We start from the raw sequence: 18,192 nt of genomic DNA, 5'->3' as shown, positions 1-18,192 counted from the left end.
AACAAAAAGTGAAAACATAGTAATTGAAAGAGCTTGATGGTACTGCAACATAGTAAAAAGCATTTCTCAATGTGCAAAGCAATGAATTATTGCTTACTTACATACATTATGATTGTATAATGTTGAACATCATGAAAGCAAAATGCTTTTCAAGTCTCTCTCACCCTAACACAAACAAAATTTGCACATCGATTCATCAAGAATCATATCTGGATGTGTAATTAGACGAAACCTCACATGTACAGAATCTTTCGTCAATCATCTTCATAATCAGGTGAGCTTTGATCAAAGAGGTGTGTTGCTTAACTGTACAACTTCAACCCCAGCAAAGCCAAAAAATGGTAGTGTGGGTTAATGGATGTCTAGTAGCTTGTTCGAAAAATGTTTATATGAGTGGTTTAAGTATTTTTTCACTTGTATACTCAGGATCATCAACTACAAATGGCTTCCACTGAGAGTTTCTTTAGAACGTTTCGACATGGATCACCTCCAAAATTCTCTGGTGTTACCTGTACTGAGCAAGACTCTTTCCCAACACAATTCTGCAAGTATAGTAATAATAACCAATTTAAGATGCAAATAAATCAGTCTAGTCTAGTTCAGAGATTGTTAGGAAAAGACGCGGATCAATACCAATCAGTTTCTCATGTCAACTCATCAAATTATGATTCATAAATACCTTTTTGAAAGCATCATATGAGCGCGGAGCATGGCAGCTTCCCTGCTGGAAGTTCCCACAAACTCCCTCTGGTGTTCCAAAGCTTGCAAATTTGATTGAAGAAATCTTCTGACCAGGTGCACACTTAAGATGGGCTTTAGGTCTGAGAGGTCTGTCAAACTTACCAGATACTAGCCTCTGCCAATTCAATAACTGTGGTTGCCACTCATATATATCAGCACAAACACTCCCTATTTCTCTTTTGACTAAAGTGATTCCATAAGGATCTCCTCCCCATTCCTCGAATACAACTAACAAATTTCCAGTAGGATACAGCCAAGACCGGGGTACGTGGTACCTGAATTTATGAGTCTCAGTTAAGTTGGAGCTTCGTGTTACTGTTACATCAGAGTAAAATTCAGTAAGGTTTGTCATTACTTACCATCTTTGTGAGCCCTCACCACAGTTAGTTAGGCACTTTTTCTCATCAAACCAGCCAGTATAGTTACAGACACTACAACTTCCAGATGATTTATATGCAGGCCAGTGGCGTCCGAGGCTCTGACCATTTATCCATACTTGACCTTTGCCCATGGTATTCATATCTAAAGCCAAAGGTTCATTTCCATCTGGAGCATTGAATGTAGTCTGTAAACACAGCAAAGGGATTAAGTAGGCTTCTCCTCGGGTCTTCTGAAGGCAAAGAAATTTGAATTCTTGATATGATCCATGTTGCTGTAAATGGCTCCGTAAAGCGTAATCCTTTTAAGTAATATTACTTTCTTATTGAAGGATAACTTTTACTTTTAATAACTATAATGGTAGAGAAGACATGAGTTATGCACCTTATACCAACTGAGTGGCTGCTTCTGAGCCACTAAAGAGCCTTCCACCCACTCCACGGATGGGCTACCACTGAGTGAATGAAGACTCAGGGCTTCTCCTTTTAGACCAACCTGGTGAAACAAATAAAAAATCAGGTAGACAGGCATTATAAGCAAACAATTTTGTTTGAACATCTAAAAAGACAAACCTTGTAGAACCATTTCTGCCATGTTAAATCTCTTGTTCCCTCATTAAGTCCATTAAGTGAAACTGGTCCAAGAACACCAGCATTCCATGTCTCAAAATGAGGGCCAACGTTCTACATTCAAGCACATGTAAAAGCAAGACACGTGATGAGCATATTTTGGAAATGCTGAAGTATAACTCTCAAAATCAGTTTCACTTTAGTGCAACGCATAGAACGAAGCAACTGCCATGAGGCGATAACCAGGCATATGTATGATCATATGCACGTGCAATAGAGAAAGAGAGGGTGGGGAGAGAGGGGCATACCGGAAGACCAACAGCAATGCTTAGCAGAGAAATCTTGTTCACACCAGCTCTCAGATTTATACCGTTGCTGAAAGTTAGTTTTGGGTTCTCTAAACTTCCGTACACAGTTCCTGCAAAAAGTTTGGATGAACGGAAACGTTAAATAACAACATGCTGCTTGACTGGGACATCAGTTTTTCGTCTTGCACCAAATTATTTCCTCGCTAATTGGGACATAATTGCAACCAATCAAAAGCCTAAACCTCCAATATAAAACACCAAAACAAAAAGAGACTCAAACCACAGTTGTATGTAACAAAAGACATCAGACCTGCTAATTGACCATTCACGAATACATGCAATGCATGGCCAGCAGAGAAGACAGTAAGCCAAGGCCAATTTCCACTATTCAAAAATCCTTCTGTTGGATCAATCTCAATGCTGCGGGTAAACATTATAATTATAAATATGTGAGCAATCTAAAGTAGTTCAAGTGTAATTAACTTCCTTATTTTGTTTGTGAAAGTGATTACCAAGAAGCTACTGAAGCACTTACTCAGTCATATACCACAAGTAATCAGATACATCTCTTGTGATATTTATCTGCTCCAATAACCCAACAACTGTGAAAGTATCGTCTTCATGCGATGCTGCGTCTTCATTGAATGACTCCCATGAGAATCCTCTACTGACTGGAGTCATCTTCATCTGAGCACTTTGAGCACCAACCTTTACATTGAATTAAGAGTGCGCTGTCAGTTTTCTGGCTGTGCAGTTACGTATAAGGCATTCTCTCAAGAAAGTAAAATATAAGAAAAATGTGAGATATTCATGGTTATCCACTAGTAACACAAGTACTTCAAGGAGAAGAGTTTTCTCACCCTTGCAGTATTATAGACAGTGTTCTTGCAGTCGGGAAGAATGCTGATAGACCAGGGTGGCAAGTTATAATGCATGTTCCCAAATGCCACTTTAGCAAAAGAGTGCTGGTTGTAATTTGCTAGGAAGGCAGCACAGGCCCCAGACTCCGACTTAAAAACACGTGCCTGTAAGAGAAAATGAAAGTTTGTTTTCCCCTCAATTCTGGTAATGATGATATAAACGTTTCAGAGGAACCCAAATAAATGTCACCTCTTGATAGTTTCCTAAGGATGTCACAGTTGGATCTGCAGATACTAAAGCTGGCTCACAGAGCTTTATTGCTCTATGTAGATCTTTCAGATGACCCCATTTAGGCTGCCGTAATGACCCTGAAGATCAAAGGGAAAAAAGTTCACTTAGGCGAAACGATTATTTCCACTTCAGTTACTCTTCTTTTTCATCTTTTACATCTTCTTCCTAGTTCTAATCATGGACTTGATTGTAAAGAAACCTCAAAAGTTTTTCTCAATAGCAGTAGACTAACTGAACAACAACATAGTATGACGTAACTTTTTATCAACAACAATAGATTGACTGAGAAACATAATTTCATTTATGATGAAGAACAGGACTTCCAAGTAATTAATTTAATGGAACTGCTAGCATCAGTAAAGCTACCAAAAGTGGTTGAACTTATTCTATCAAACTTGGAATTCATCAAGTTTTAGGAGAAGCAGAAGACATTGCTTTAAATGCAGATTGCAAGCCTACTACAACAGGTACATGGCCTTCTGAACTAGAATGACTTGAATTAGTGATCAAAGCATTCAGTCCAATATACAGCAATGATTGTTTTCGAGCAAGTAAAGGTGTACAACATGGAAAACTAATATTCCATCCAAACAGAAGCACAGATAATTTGGTCAAGGAGTCAGAAATGGAAGCGCTGACCCTCACGCATGAGTGACAAAACTTATGGAAAGCAGTGTACTAATATAAATAGGAATAACAGGAAAAGAAAAAAGAGTTCACAGGAAAAAAAAATCTCTTTTCCTTAAACAAATGGTAACGAACAAAACAGGAAATAGAATTTTGATCCATAACCATCACATTACATTAAGATGTTACAATTCAAACATAGATTTAAAGAAAGAACGTACCAAATTCATCTAGGGGTGCATCATAATCATAACTAGTAGCAATAAATGGGCCACCAGAAGTCCTTCCAAAGTTTGTTCCTCCATGATACTGTCCAAAAAAAAAAGGAACAAACAAGAATTGTAGGAAAATGAATATTTCTTGGATTCAGAAGAAACATACTTCTAAATGTCAAAGTCCAATGAATTACCATATAGTAATTGATGAAGGAGCCTCCCGTTTGTATAAATCTTGCGACAGCAAATGCCATATCCTCTGCAGGACGGTAAGGAACTGGACCTCCAAATTCGGTAAACCTGCCAGCATGATCAAAACAGAAAATCATCCCGTCATGAACTCTAGCAAAGATGTAAATAAAATATTATTCAGCTATTGCTTATGAGAGATGAATATGCAGTTTACCAGGCTGTCCAGGCTTCAGTCCACATCTTGGGTTTATTAGCCTTATTTGGTGTGAAGTAGTCACAGTAGAAACCATTGCAAGTATTAATCTGAGCAGGGAAAAGAGATACATTAAGGTAAAATATCCTATATACCCGAGAAAATTTGTTTTAGGAAATAGGAACAGAAGACATGCTAATACTAGTTATTTTTCCAGGATGTTCTAAAATATTAGTAAAAGTAGCTATTCAAACGGGAAAGTACAGCATCTCTTTGATTGTGGTTTGATTTAGACAGGTAAAGAATGTTCTTTTGCAAAACACTAAGGGGTCGTTTAGCAGGGTGTATAAGAATAGTGTTGAAGAGGATGTATTAGCAACGCCAGCATTACTAGTAATAGCTATGCCAAGATTATTTCTTATACATTGTCTAGTTTGTTGTATTAATAATAACATGCATGGTATAATTTCCAAAAAAAAATATTTGTTATCAATTACCCTCCACAAATACAGTGGAAAGGATGTGAAAATGGTTTTGAGGGCAATTGAATCTTTAACCATGCTAATACATACAATTAAAACCCTTGCATTGCTAATACATGGTTTGCCATGTATTAATTATACATTGCATAATACCAAATAGAGTGTATACATTACTTATAAATAGGTTGAAAAATTTTACCAAACAAGGTATTAGTACTACACAAAATTAATGAATGCATTATTTTTTCTAATGCATCCTAGCAAATGACCCCTAAGAAACAAACATATTCACAAGTGTGTGATTACAAGAGTCAAAGGTCACTGAATATTTTTTTAAGAGACAAGAAAACAGATAGGAGTAGGAACAAAAGCCACCCCCATGTGCAGGGACTAAAACTATTTTATTTAATTAATTCATCAACATCTAGGTTATTGACAACTGACAATAATTTTTGCATAGAAAATTAATGAAATTATATAGAATCTACTTACAATAGGATCAGGGACATCATCTTGCTTGCACATGATCCATGGGACACCAGTGCCAAGATCCACAGCCATTTTGGCTGCCCATTCTGAGTAAAGTTTACCAGGTTCACCTAGTTCCCACTCCATAGGTCCATATTCATTTTCTATCTGTCAAGACAATTCAGAGACAAATATCTTCATCAAACAAATTTGCAAGATTAGTGGAGAAAATGATAACATAAGATACTGAAATTTCTTTAACAACCTGAGATAGAATAATTGGACCACCCTGAGTTTCATAGAGCTTTTCTGCTTTCATCATATCAACAATCTTAGTAGTGAACTTTTGCATTGCAGCCTACATTACAGCATTTACACAAAAGAACATAACACCCAAATTAGAAACCAGACACATTGAAATGAAGTATTTTTCATATAACAACTTGATCTAACCTTGAATGGCTCATTGTTTGTTCTGAAACTAATGCCTGGAACATACTTCAGCCAAACAGGAAAACCCCTGAAATAAAAACAAGTAATATGAGCAAGAACTTAACTTTATGCCTATATGGGTGTCATAATTTTAAGCCATACCCAAAATTCCATTCAGCACATGCATAAGGTCCAATCCTAAGATGCACATAAAGTCCTGCTTCTTGCACCACTTTAATGAACTTCACTAAATCATACCTCTCTTCAAAATAATACTGGAAAGGAAAAGAATGTTAAATACTAAAAGCAAATGATGAAAAACATGAAAAAATTAAAAAAAAAATTATTCTACTTTACTCACTTTCCCTTCTTCAGGCTCATGCCCATTCCAGAAAACATAAGTCTGTATAACATCAACTCCCCCTTCTTTTGCCTTCTGAATAAGATCTGGCCACATCTGTGTAACCCCAAAACAAGGAAAAAATTTAAACTTTTTGACACCCATTTGCCAAAAAAACAATCTTGAACAAAAACATGGAACATCAAAACCAACATATGAAGTAAACATATTTTTTTTTAACATGAGTATACCTCAGGGGTGCTTCTAGGGTAGTGAATGGATCCAGAAATGAGAATTTTTCTTTGTCCATTTACAATGATAGCTTTATGGTCATATGAAATAGAAGCAATTCCACAAGAAACCCATAAACACAATAACAACATCAGCAACATTGCCATCCAAGAACCCATATTTGTCAACAAATCAAGATTGTGCCTTTACAAGGCACTGAACTAATGAACTAACTTCCTCCCTACCCCCACACCTTATTATTCCTATTTTTTAATCAAGTTGCAAACTTTATTCTATTCTTGCAATTATATAGAGATAGGGGAAAAAAAAGTAGTGAAGGGAAAACAGCTGTTTTTGTTGTCTGAAGAATTTTCTTCTTCTTTTTTTTCTCTTTTTTATGTTTATTCCATTAGTCCATACTTCTTTTTTCCCTTCTTCAAGGCTCTAGTGCTGAGCAAAAGAACAAAGAAAAAGAGAAACTTGCTGCCTAGAGTAGTACTACAAGTTCCAAGTAGATCAATTTATTCAATTATATTAAGGGTCTGTTTGGCAACAAAATTATGAATATTTACTTCTTTTTTTTCCAATTTTTATTTATAAAATTAAAGGAATGTTTATTTTCTTTTTTATTTTCTTCCAATTCTTTAATTTTAATTTTTTCTATAAAGCTATAGTTTAAGACAAAAGTAATCAGGAAAAATCTTTATCCTTCTATAACATATTAAGTGAATTGTTAATACGTTTTTTATAGTTTAAAATAAGCATTTTTGTTAATATTTAAAAAAAAATTGAGATTTTTTTTCTTATTTACCCTGTACTTAGTAAGATTCTTAACGAAGTACTTTATAGTGTTTTTTTAGGAGATTGATTTTGAAATAATCAAAAGAATAATAATGATAACAATAACACTCCTCGTGAAATCTGTCAAGTCTCATGGATGGATAAAATGTAGGGAAAATGGTCTGATATACCCCTCAACTTTGTTATTTAGAGCTGATATACCCCTGGTTATGAAAGTGGCTCATATATACCCCTACTTGTAAAAAAATGGCTCACATATACCCTTTTCCTCTAACGGAAATGAAAAAAATAATAATTTTAATCTAAATTTTTCTTATTTTATTCTCAAAAAATATAATCCTATATGAGTAAATTTAATCCTCGTCAAACATATTTGTTTTGACTTTTTTTTGTTTCAATGACTAATTTATAATTATTATTTTGATAATCAAATTTATTTATGTTTCACTAATATTCTTGTACTTATTGTAGATGATCAATTTTTTTCTTTGAATACGAAATTACATTACAATACACACAAAAAAAATAGTTAAATATTTTATTCTTTAAACTAAGGAATGAAAGATAAACAAAATAAGAATAAGAAATTCAAATAATTATAATAAAAGAAGTCAAAAAATAATTTATATATGAAAAAAATTAAAATATACCTTGAACTTCGATAGAAGAATCATATATACCCTTAAATAATTTTCTAAAAAAATTTAGAAGTAATAAATATAAATTTAAAACTAATTTTTTAACTTCTGTTAAATGAAGGGTATATGTGAGCCATTTTGTAACGGCAGGGGTATATGTGAGCCGTTTGTATAACGGTAAGGGCATATATGAGCCACTTTTATAACAAGGGGTATATCAGCTCCAAATGACAAAGTTGAAGGGTATATCAGACCCTTTTCCCTAAAATGTATACAGATTTTATCACTGTTTCATGAAGATAAAGAGATTGTTTCTAAAAAATCTTCGGCGCAAATGTAACAATTTCAGATACAAAAATAAAACTGTAGGTGAGTCACAAGAAAACAGTGTGCAGTATATCAAAAGGAAGCAACACTACAACACAGTAGTGTGATAATCGAATCATAATGCACAACATACCATAATAGAATATTGAAAATAATAACAAATAATGATGGATATTCTTTTGAAAGACATTAATACAACTAGTATAAGGACAAACATTAACCACCGTTAGCAAAATAACACTATACTATCTGCTAACTTTCTATAAAGTGAAAAATTATTTGTACTTATTTGAAAATTAAAAATGTGTTGGACCATAAATACTATAAATTAGACTTGTTTTTTAAATTTTTATGAGTGATTTGGATTGAAAAATGCAATAATTTTGCTATTTCCAATTTTTGAAATTAACTTCTAACCTAAATTTCAAAGTTTTATTGACAAACATAAATTTTTTTTTTTAAAAATTATTAAAAGAAATATTTATCATCAAATGTCCACAAATAACTTTTCATAATTAATATTGAATTTTATTGTTAAATACATTGAATCCGGTGTTTATTATAACTTGGAAGTATTTAAAACTCATTTAGGGAAGTAATCCTAAAAAATGTTGATTATTTTATGTTATATTTGATTGAATCTTAATTTTCATATAAATAATTTATGGATTATTTATTTGTATCATATTTGTAATCGTAATATTAATTTTATAGCACACTCAGCAAAATACTAGTTTGATACCATTACTCACGTGATAAAATAATAAAATAATAATAATACTTCTCCATTATATTTCATTATTCACTAAATAATTTCATCTTGCATTATATTTGTCATACTATAATTTTCTCAAAAACAAACAACCCCTTTAGTTTTTTTTTAAATATAAAAGATAAATTTCATGCGACTTTTAGATTTTTACCCACTATTTGTATAAACTATCGTTATTTCTTCATAATCATGTCACTTAGTTATTTTTTAATTCCAAATTATTGATAGTTTAAGTTTGGACACGTGAATTAAGAAAAGGAGCCTTTAAAACTTAAATAATTTTATTTTATTTTGATACTCCTTCTGTCTACTTTGTTTGCAATGTTACACTTTTTAAAAGTTAATTTGATTAATTTTTAAAGTTAAATTAGATTATGTTAATTTGATATTTTTTAAAAAAATAAATAAATATTCTAAATTATACGAAAAATACTATAAATTGTAATTTTTTACATATGAATATGATAAAAATATAAATCGTAAAATATTTATCAAAATTCTTATAGTTTGTCTCTATAAAAAAAATCATGACAATTAACTGGACGAATAGAGTATCATATAATTTAATAGCATGCTCTTTTTAGGGGAGGGTTTGATGCATCTTTCAATTTTGATACGTAGAATTAATATACTTATATTATACAAATGACTCGCATATATTTTTATCAGTATACAAATGATTCATATATATCTTTTTTCTTCAACAAAAGTGGGAAAAATCAATTTTTATTCATTTATTTTTTGATTATAAGTTTTATGAATATAATCTTTAAATATGTATTGAAGATCATATATTCAAAAGTTTTTTTAATTTTATATCAAATTAAAATAAGATAGCATAACAAAAATGGAATAATTAGTTAGAGAATAATTATGTGAGAGCTTTTGGACTTTGTTAAAAGCACCTAGGTTGGGGCCCTTTCTGCATTCATTTTTTAATATAATATTGGGACCCACTTTTCCATATTTCCATTTCAATAAACTAATTTTCACACTGCCTTTATGAAGTATAAGATTTTTTTAATTAAATCGGCGCAAATAGCTTAATTTATTAATTACAAAGTACTAAGGTGTAAGGCTTGTTTGGCTTTGATTTTAAAAATGTAAATTTACTGTGGGCCTTTTAAGCTACTACATAAAAAATTCATTTATTAAAAAATAAATAAATATATGTGTTTTTTTTTTCTCAAATGAATAAACGTGAGTAACAATGTCTTCATAGTAACTAATAAATAATTGATTGGTACGTGAATTGATTTTGACTCTCTCAAAAATGCGTCTATAATATTTTTATTTTTTTTATGGTTAACTATAATCGTATTTGGACGTACAATAATCTAAAGATTATGTATATTTTATTTGTAAGTTAATTTGTATAATAGGACCTTGAATTTACCATAAAGTGCTTGAAGTTGTACTCTTTCTGTCTCTCTATTTTTTGTACTTCTTCATACTAAAAGTCATATTTTATTTGTTTAATAATTCTTGCAAAGAATCAACAAGGATTGTAGCATAATGGTAAGTATTTCGTCATCCTTAATCAAGAGGTCTAATGTCCAAGCCCCTTGAGTACGAAGTTGCTTTTGTTAGGGAGCGCTTTATCCTCAATGTAGAACTTTCCGCCGCGAATTCGGATTAGTCGGACTTCAATATAGATACCGAACATCGGATGGAAAACAAAAAAAAATCTTGCAAAGAAGGATTTCTAGCAAAGGTGGAGCTAGAATTTGAGGTTTAGAGCAACTTTCAACCCAACATCATTTTTTACACAAAATTCTATATTTGGTGTTTTACACTCTAATCCACACCATGTTTCACACCAATTTGGTGTAACACTATCAGAGGCGGACCAGAATTTGATGTTTGTGGGTTCTAAATTTTAGTCTGATATAACAATTCTTAAATTACAAATATATATATATACCACAAACATATAAACATATCATTACAATTGCACTCGACAAGTTGTTATGCTTTGAAAATCGGAAAAGGGCCTAAAATACCCTCAAAGTATTGAAAATAGTACAAAATTACCCTCCATCCACCTATTGGCTTCAAAATATCCTTTCCACCCACCTATTGGCTCCAAAATACCCTTGTCATCCACCTTTTGGTTCAAAATTGATCACTTATCTAACGGTTTTAAATTTAAACTACTTAAATATTTTTTAAATACGTGGCGCTAAACTATTTGTTATAATTTAAATTATTAGTATAATTTATAAATCAATCCACTACCCACCCATTATTAATTAAAACCCTCCAAATTAATAAATCCGTCACATTATTAATGCAACAACAAAAAAGCTACTGTCAATTGAGTGTCTTAAAAATTTGAGTTGAAAATATCTATAGAAGTAAATTATCATACATTTAAGTTTCTAAATAAAAATTACGGATAAACTTAAAAGTCTGACTATGTTCATCTTAATTATTGTTACGTCTCAATTATGTGATGTTACTTCATAGGTAAATTTTTTTAAAAATAATATATTAAAGGTTTTAAAACAAATCATAAATATTTATAAAATCATATTTTTAAAAAAAGTGCTGAATTAATGCGGGATGTATTACTTCTTTACCTTTAATCATAAATTTCTAATTCAATCTTGAAAGAGAATCCTATTGAAAGTGTCCTCCTAAATAAGCGGCTCAACTTAAATTTAATTGGGTCTTCGGTTCGGACTCGAATAATTTTGGATGTCATTTTCAGGAATCTATAATTACATCGTGTCTTAGTAGTGTTTATGACGATTTTGATATTATAATTAGATTATTAATTGGGTGGGATTTAATTAGTAATGCGTGAGTAGTGGGTTGGTTTATAAATTATATTAATAAATTAAATTATAACCAATAGTTGAACGCCAAGTATTTTAAAAAATATTTAAAGAGTTTAATTTTAAAAAAATTAAATAAGTGGTCAATTTTGAACCTAAAGGTGGATGACAAGGGTATTTTGGAGTCAATAGGTAGATGAGAAGGGCATTTTGGAGCCAATAAGTGGATGGAGGGTAATTTTGTACCATTTTCAATACTTTAAGGGTATTTTAGGCCCTTTTCCGCTTTGAAAACATAAATGATGCATCATTTGGTACACTTTCAAATATTTCATTTATTAATATGAAGATTTGAGTTATTTATTTCAAAGTTCTAAAATATTATTTGGTAAAAGGTAGATAAGTGTTATATTTTAGTAAAAATTTTGAACATTTTTTTCTATAATCTCAAATATTATTTTAAGTAAAATTAAAATTATTAAGTTCACCATTAATATTTTTGGACCTAAATAAAAGGTTTTACTTGTTTCACCATTGAGCCACTCTTACTTGAAAGTTGAATTTTCGAGAAGCAAACAATAACTTAATAAATATAATAAATTATTTAATACGTAGAACAATCCTAAAATCAAAAATTAAAAATAAAATCTTTGAAAGGATTTTTATATAATGTAAAGACAAATAAAAAAAAAAGAGAAAAGGGAGAGCTGAGTAGGAACTGAGGAGTAAATAGTACTTACCAGGGCAAAGGTTTGCACTTAGACAACAAGTTGTAGCGATGAAGTCGGCAGTGAAAATAGAACCCTAACTTTTCAAAATAATTAAATTTTGGATTTATCATTTTATTGAATGTATCAAAAGAAATCGACATCGAGATATTGTTTTAGAGTATAACACTATACTTTTGTTATTTATAATTATATATATTGAAACTAATAGTCAGATGTTGTTTTGAAGTATGACACTATTTTTTATTATTTTTAATTATCAATTTTCTGTTTTATAGTTTGAAAAAGAAAACCAAAAAATCTATATATTAATTATCAATTTTCTGTTTTATAGTTTGACAAAAAAAAACCAAAAATTTATATAGGAAAAATTGAATTAAAGGAAGGTAAAAGGCAGGCACAAAGCACATCTTTTAATTGAAAATGAAAAAAATTCGGAAAAGTTCAATTAAAAAAATTAAATATTTGCAAGGGGGATTTGATTGAACCGCTGACCAAATACACCTGCGCTGCTCGCGCGCGACCTTGTCATATACCACTGCGCCACTCGCTTTTATTTGATATGGATTCGCATATGTTATTTAGATACTTTTGTACATAAATTTTTAATACGTATATAGGGTCTACGTAAAAGCTAGTGGGTTCTTCTGAACCCCCATTTAACACTGTAGTTCCTCCCTTGAACGCTATTCATCACACTAAATAACTTTTTGAATATCATACTATTATTTTACTATTCCAATTTTTAATTAAGCATTATATAAATTGTATGTTTTAAGTAAATCTCTTGTATAATTAATTATTTTTTATATAATATTTTTATAATATTAATTTTAGATATAAAATTTAGTTATTTTATAAATTAATTTTTCTATATATGACTTTTTTAAAAAAATTAAATTTATATTAATTCTACTATAAATTATATAAACTACAATATAATTAACCTTCACAAAAATTTAAAATGCAAACGTATATATTTTGAAACAAACCTATTAATTTAAAAAGTACAATAAAATATAATAATTAAAAAAAAACAATAACTTAATAATTTGATAGATGAGCGTTGATCTTAATGCACCGATTGAAGATGCATCGGAAGGTCCAACCCCGACTGTAGAAATGACAATAGAGGAAAATTATCGATTTCAACAATTTCTAGTTCGATATAAAAAATACTCCCTCTGTCCCTATTTAGTTGTCCACTTTAGAAGTGACAGCACCAATATTATCATAGGTTAGTTACAATTTTATCCTTAACGTAAAAGATTATGCAACTCCCCAAGTATAATAAATGTATTTTCTGGTTACAAAAAGCATACATTACAACTTAGTAGTACTAGAAATTTTCTAAAATTAAATAAGGGCATATATTAGAAAAAAAATTGTTGTCCTTCTTGATTTGTTAAAATGGACAAGTAAATAGGGTTAGATATAAAAGTAAATATGAACAAGTAAATAGAGATAGAGAGAATATAAAGAATAAAGAAGTTCATTCCGAACTACGTAATGCATTAATAAAGCATTTATAGGAGCACCGTAGTGATCTTGAAAGTTGAATATTTATGTAGAATTTAAATAATTTTTTCAATTATATAATGATTATTTAATTGTATTTCTTTAATGATTTCACTTTTTTATTTGTATTATCTATTATTATGTATAATATTTGCTAATAATTTATATTATTTAAAAAATTATGATACAAAATAATTTTATATTAAACGATTATAAAAGGAAATAATATGAATTATATATGATGATTGTTTTAGAAATGATTTGTTTTATAAAATAAAAAATATAAATAAAATAAAAAATAATAATATAAATAATAAAAAAATTGATATAAAATTTATTGCAATAAGTTAGAGTTAATTATGTTGGGAATTAAACACACAACACACACAAATAATCTAGAGAAAAGAGAAACAGAACACAAACGGGACACACAAGAATTTAACGTGGTTCGGTTTCCCTACTCCACGACTGTAACAGGAGGATTTTATTTCACTTGTGCTACTCTTGGAATTACAAATACAAGGATCATATTTATAGGAAAACCAAATGGTTAACCTAGGGTTTCAGTAATGGGTCGGGCCGGCTCACAAGCCTCCACAAAGCCCAACAATCTCCCACTTGGAGGCTTGAAGAATTTCAACTGTCATCCACTTAGAACACTTGCATGTCTAGTAATCTTTTTCAACTCTCTCCTGCTACAGCGGCCTTCTCATCAGTCAACTGAAAGGCCCGTTGAAGCTCCCCGAAGCTTCAACACATCAGTCACGGCTGAAACTGCCCTTGACTCGTCCTCGGTCCCTACCGGCTCCCACTTGAGACACGAACTGCCGGATCCTAGAACTCCCTGAGAACAAACACTCTCCATACTCAGCAAGAAATTTTCTGGAGACGTATCAACAGCTGGAATACTGGTTCTCTTGACCCACTGTCTTCTAGGAGCCTTGGCTGAAGCACGGCCGGTGCTCCCACTGCCACAAACGCCTCTGACTGGTCTTCCTGAACCTTTCCTTGCTCGTTCATCCTGAATCTGACCTGTGGCTCTGGGTTTCTTTCTTGCAAAGACAACCTTCTTCTGCCCACGAGATTCTGTGAACCGGACTTTGTTTTTCTTCTGAACTGGGACGGTCACTCCCTCAGACGGTAATCCGACAATATACAACGATCCTCTTTTTGTTCCACGAGCCATGACAAGATTGCCCCTCACGACCTTCCACTGCCCATTTCCGAACTTCACATGATGTCCCTGTTCATCCAACTGCCTAACAGAAATCAAACTTTTCGTCAAGCTTGGAACAACTCTGACATCCTTCAAGGTCCAGAAACCGACTGGCGTCTTCAGCACCATGTCACCCATGCCCGTAACATCAAGAGCTCTATCGTCTGCAAGCCTTACCTTTCCAAAGTCTCCAATAACCAGATTCTGCAATGCTTCACTGCTGTGGGTAGCGTGAAAAGAAGCACCAGAATCCATGACCCAGGAATCCACATTGCTCTCCGCGCAACAGATAAACAAATCCTCGTTGACGCTGTCTTCTGCAATGTTGACTTGTTTGTCTTTCTGGCATTGATTCCTGAAATGCCCCACCTCCTTGCAGTTCCAACATGTTACACCTGAGCCATCCCGAGCCTTTGACTGACTCCTTCTTCGGTTCCTGCTCCCACTACCTCTGTTATTTCCTCTGCCTCTGACGACGTTTAGCATATCACCTGATGATTCTCCAGAACTCCTTCTTCTGACATCCTCGCCAAGAACGAGATCACGAATCTTCTCAAAGGTGAATCCATTAGGTCCCACTGAACTGGCAACTGCTGTAACCGTTCCGGACCAACTGTCAGGCAATGATGATAACAGTAGTAAAGCTTGAACTTCATCATCGAACTTAATGCCAACTGACAAAAGTCTGGCTAAGATCGAATTCAATGAGTTGATGTGCTCGGTAACTGAACTGCCTTCCTTCATCTTTGTGTTCACCAACTCTCTAATCAGAAAAATTTTGTTTGCTGCAGATGGCTTCTCGTACATGTTAGACAAGGCTTCCAAGATGCCTTTCGCTGTCTTCTCCTTAAGAATGTTGAACGCAACATTCTTGGTCAACGAGAGTCGGATAACTGACATAGCTTTCCGATCCAAAACTGCCCACTCTGCATCAGACAATTTTCCTTGCTTGTCACCCAACACTACGTCCAAATCTTTCTGAACCAGCAAATCTTCAATCTGCATCTTCCACCAACTGAAATCTGTACCATCGAACTTCTCAATTCGGAACTTCCCATCTTCTGCCATCTCAAAGGACTTCGGCAATTCCCTTAACGGCGTCTACAGACAGCGGGCGGCGATTTGGACGATGCTCACGATCTGGACGCTCGCGGCTGGATCTGAGGCTCCTCGACGCGGCGGCCAACGGAACGGCGCGACGGACAGCACACGGACGACGGCTGTTCGCACCCTGCGCGGTTCTCCTAGCCGGCTGCTGCTTGAGGTTACCCACACGGTAACGGCGGCTACTCCTCCCTGCACACAGTTCTTCACACAAGAACCCTAGGTGACAATTTCTCACAGTTTGTGTTACAATGTTGTTGAAACCTCGCTCTGATACCAATTGTTGGGAATTAAACACACAACACACACAAATAATCTAGAGAAAAGAGAAACAGAACACAAACGGGACACACAAGAATTTAACGTGGTTCGGTTTCCCTACTCCACGACTGTAACAGGAGGATTTTATTTCACTTGTGCTACTCTTGGAATTACAAATACAAGGATCATATTTATAGGAAAACCAAATGGTTAACCTAGGGTTTCAGTAATGGGTCGGGCCGGCTCACAAGCCTCCACAAAGCCCAACAAATTACGCAAAATTTGGTGTTTGGACTAGGAATGCTTATATAGACTCATGTAGAAGTATAACAAATAGAAATGGTAAGTCAAATAAAATTAGGTGGGTCAAATCGAATACCAATGAATTAATAATAAATTAGGTAAAAATCATTAAAATATTTGAGCCACACATGTATAATATGTATAAAGAATGGATAAATAAAAGGATAAATGAACATTCATATTATTCATTACTTTTAATTATATAAAAGAAATAAATATTCTTAAATTACAAATATTTTTCTTATTATTTTCTACTTTTAAAGTGTGTTCGGTACGAAAGAATATTTCATATCTTTTACAATAATATATAATCAGTGATGTATATTGTTAAGGGATTGAACATTCTTCGTCGGAAAAAAATTAATATATATATAAGAAAATGACATACGAAATGATTAAATAATATATTTTAGACATCCTTAACATAATAAGTCGCTAATTCTGAACACCCTTTAAGAAATTCTAACTCCGCCACTATATATAATAGTCGATAATTTAATGAATAAGTGTCAATAACTAACTCTTCTTAAAAATCTGATTTTGAAATTGCATTTATGAAATAGAGAAAAGAAATAATAGTAAGTGATCGAGGTTTTATTCCTTATTGTAAATTTTATGTTTTGTTTTTTTTTTAAAAAAAAAAACTTTTTGAACAAAATTTCTAATAAAAAATTACGCAACCAAAGAATAAATATCTAAGATTATGTTTTTCTTTTAATGAAAAAATAAATGGAAAGCATGTAGATAAAAATAAAATAATAGGTGAAGCTAATGGTTTCACATAAAGTTTTTGGCCAAAAATATATTTAAACTATACTCTTAACTTAAATTATATTTTTAAATTATTTTTCTTAAATAGAATATATTCCATAATTATTTAAAATTTTACAACTTTCATCTTTATGTTGAAATTTATCAAAAATTAACAATTTCTTCACAACAATACGTACGGTTCATACTACTCTTAACAATTTTTAAACTCTCTAAATCACCACAAAAAATCAATTCTCTTCATTCTACATACATATAAAATAATATCATTTTTTTAGTAACAACGTTTTGCATTGTCTTCCTTTAATTAGCAATTTTATTTTTATTTACTTTTCATTTGATTTAATATCAAAGAATTATCATTGGAAATTTTTCCTTTTCATTAAATCTGTAAAAAGAAATGGTGTCGGTGTCACGACCCAAAACCGAGCCGCGACTGACACCCACATTTACCCTCCTATGTGAGCGAACCAACCAATCTAAACCTTAACATTTCAATTTAATATCAACATAAAGCAATGCGGAAGACTTAAACTCATTAATAAAAGACAATTCAATAACTTCTAAAATTCAACATCTATTATTTCCCCAAAATCTGGAAGTCATCACCACAAGAACATCTATGATCAAATTACTAAACTAAGA

General features: G+C 32.1%; 1 protein-coding gene across 2 annotated transcripts; it reads right to left on the bottom strand.

Annotated features, from left to right (window-relative positions):
* Positions 1–20: 20 nt before the first annotated feature.
* Positions 21–6,816, bottom strand: LOC107007569 (beta-galactosidase). Of its 2 annotated transcripts, none has more exons than XM_027913608.1 (19): positions 6,349–6,816; positions 6,119–6,214; positions 5,920–6,032; positions 5,779–5,845; positions 5,591–5,683; positions 5,350–5,493; positions 4,397–4,485; positions 4,185–4,290; positions 3,997–4,084; positions 3,107–3,225; positions 2,857–3,021; positions 2,532–2,704; positions 2,307–2,416; positions 1,997–2,106; positions 1,692–1,802; positions 1,504–1,614; positions 1,101–1,393; positions 680–1,016; positions 21–542 (listed from the first exon to the last, which is right to left on the bottom strand). In XM_027913608.1, the coding sequence occupies exons 1-19, from the start codon at positions 6,505–6,507 to the stop codon at positions 432–434; spliced, it is 2,595 nt and encodes an 864-aa protein (XP_027769409.1). In that variant the 5' UTR covers positions 6,508–6,816; the 3' UTR covers positions 21–431. The 2 variants fall into 2 exon arrangements, with proteins under 2 accessions (XP_027769409.1, XP_015061729.1); XM_015206243.2 differs by having other exon boundaries at positions 1,101–1,306; positions 6,349–6,801.
* Between the last annotated feature and the right edge of the window lie 11,376 nt (positions 6,817–18,192).

This window comes from Solanum pennellii, chromosome 12 (assembly GCF_001406875.1).
Source record: "Solanum pennellii chromosome 12, SPENNV200".
Taxonomy (NCBI): Eukaryota; Viridiplantae; Streptophyta; class Magnoliopsida; order Solanales; family Solanaceae; genus Solanum; species Solanum pennellii.
Note: the sequence above shows the minus strand (reverse complement) of the source record. Positions and strands in the feature narration are given on the sequence as shown.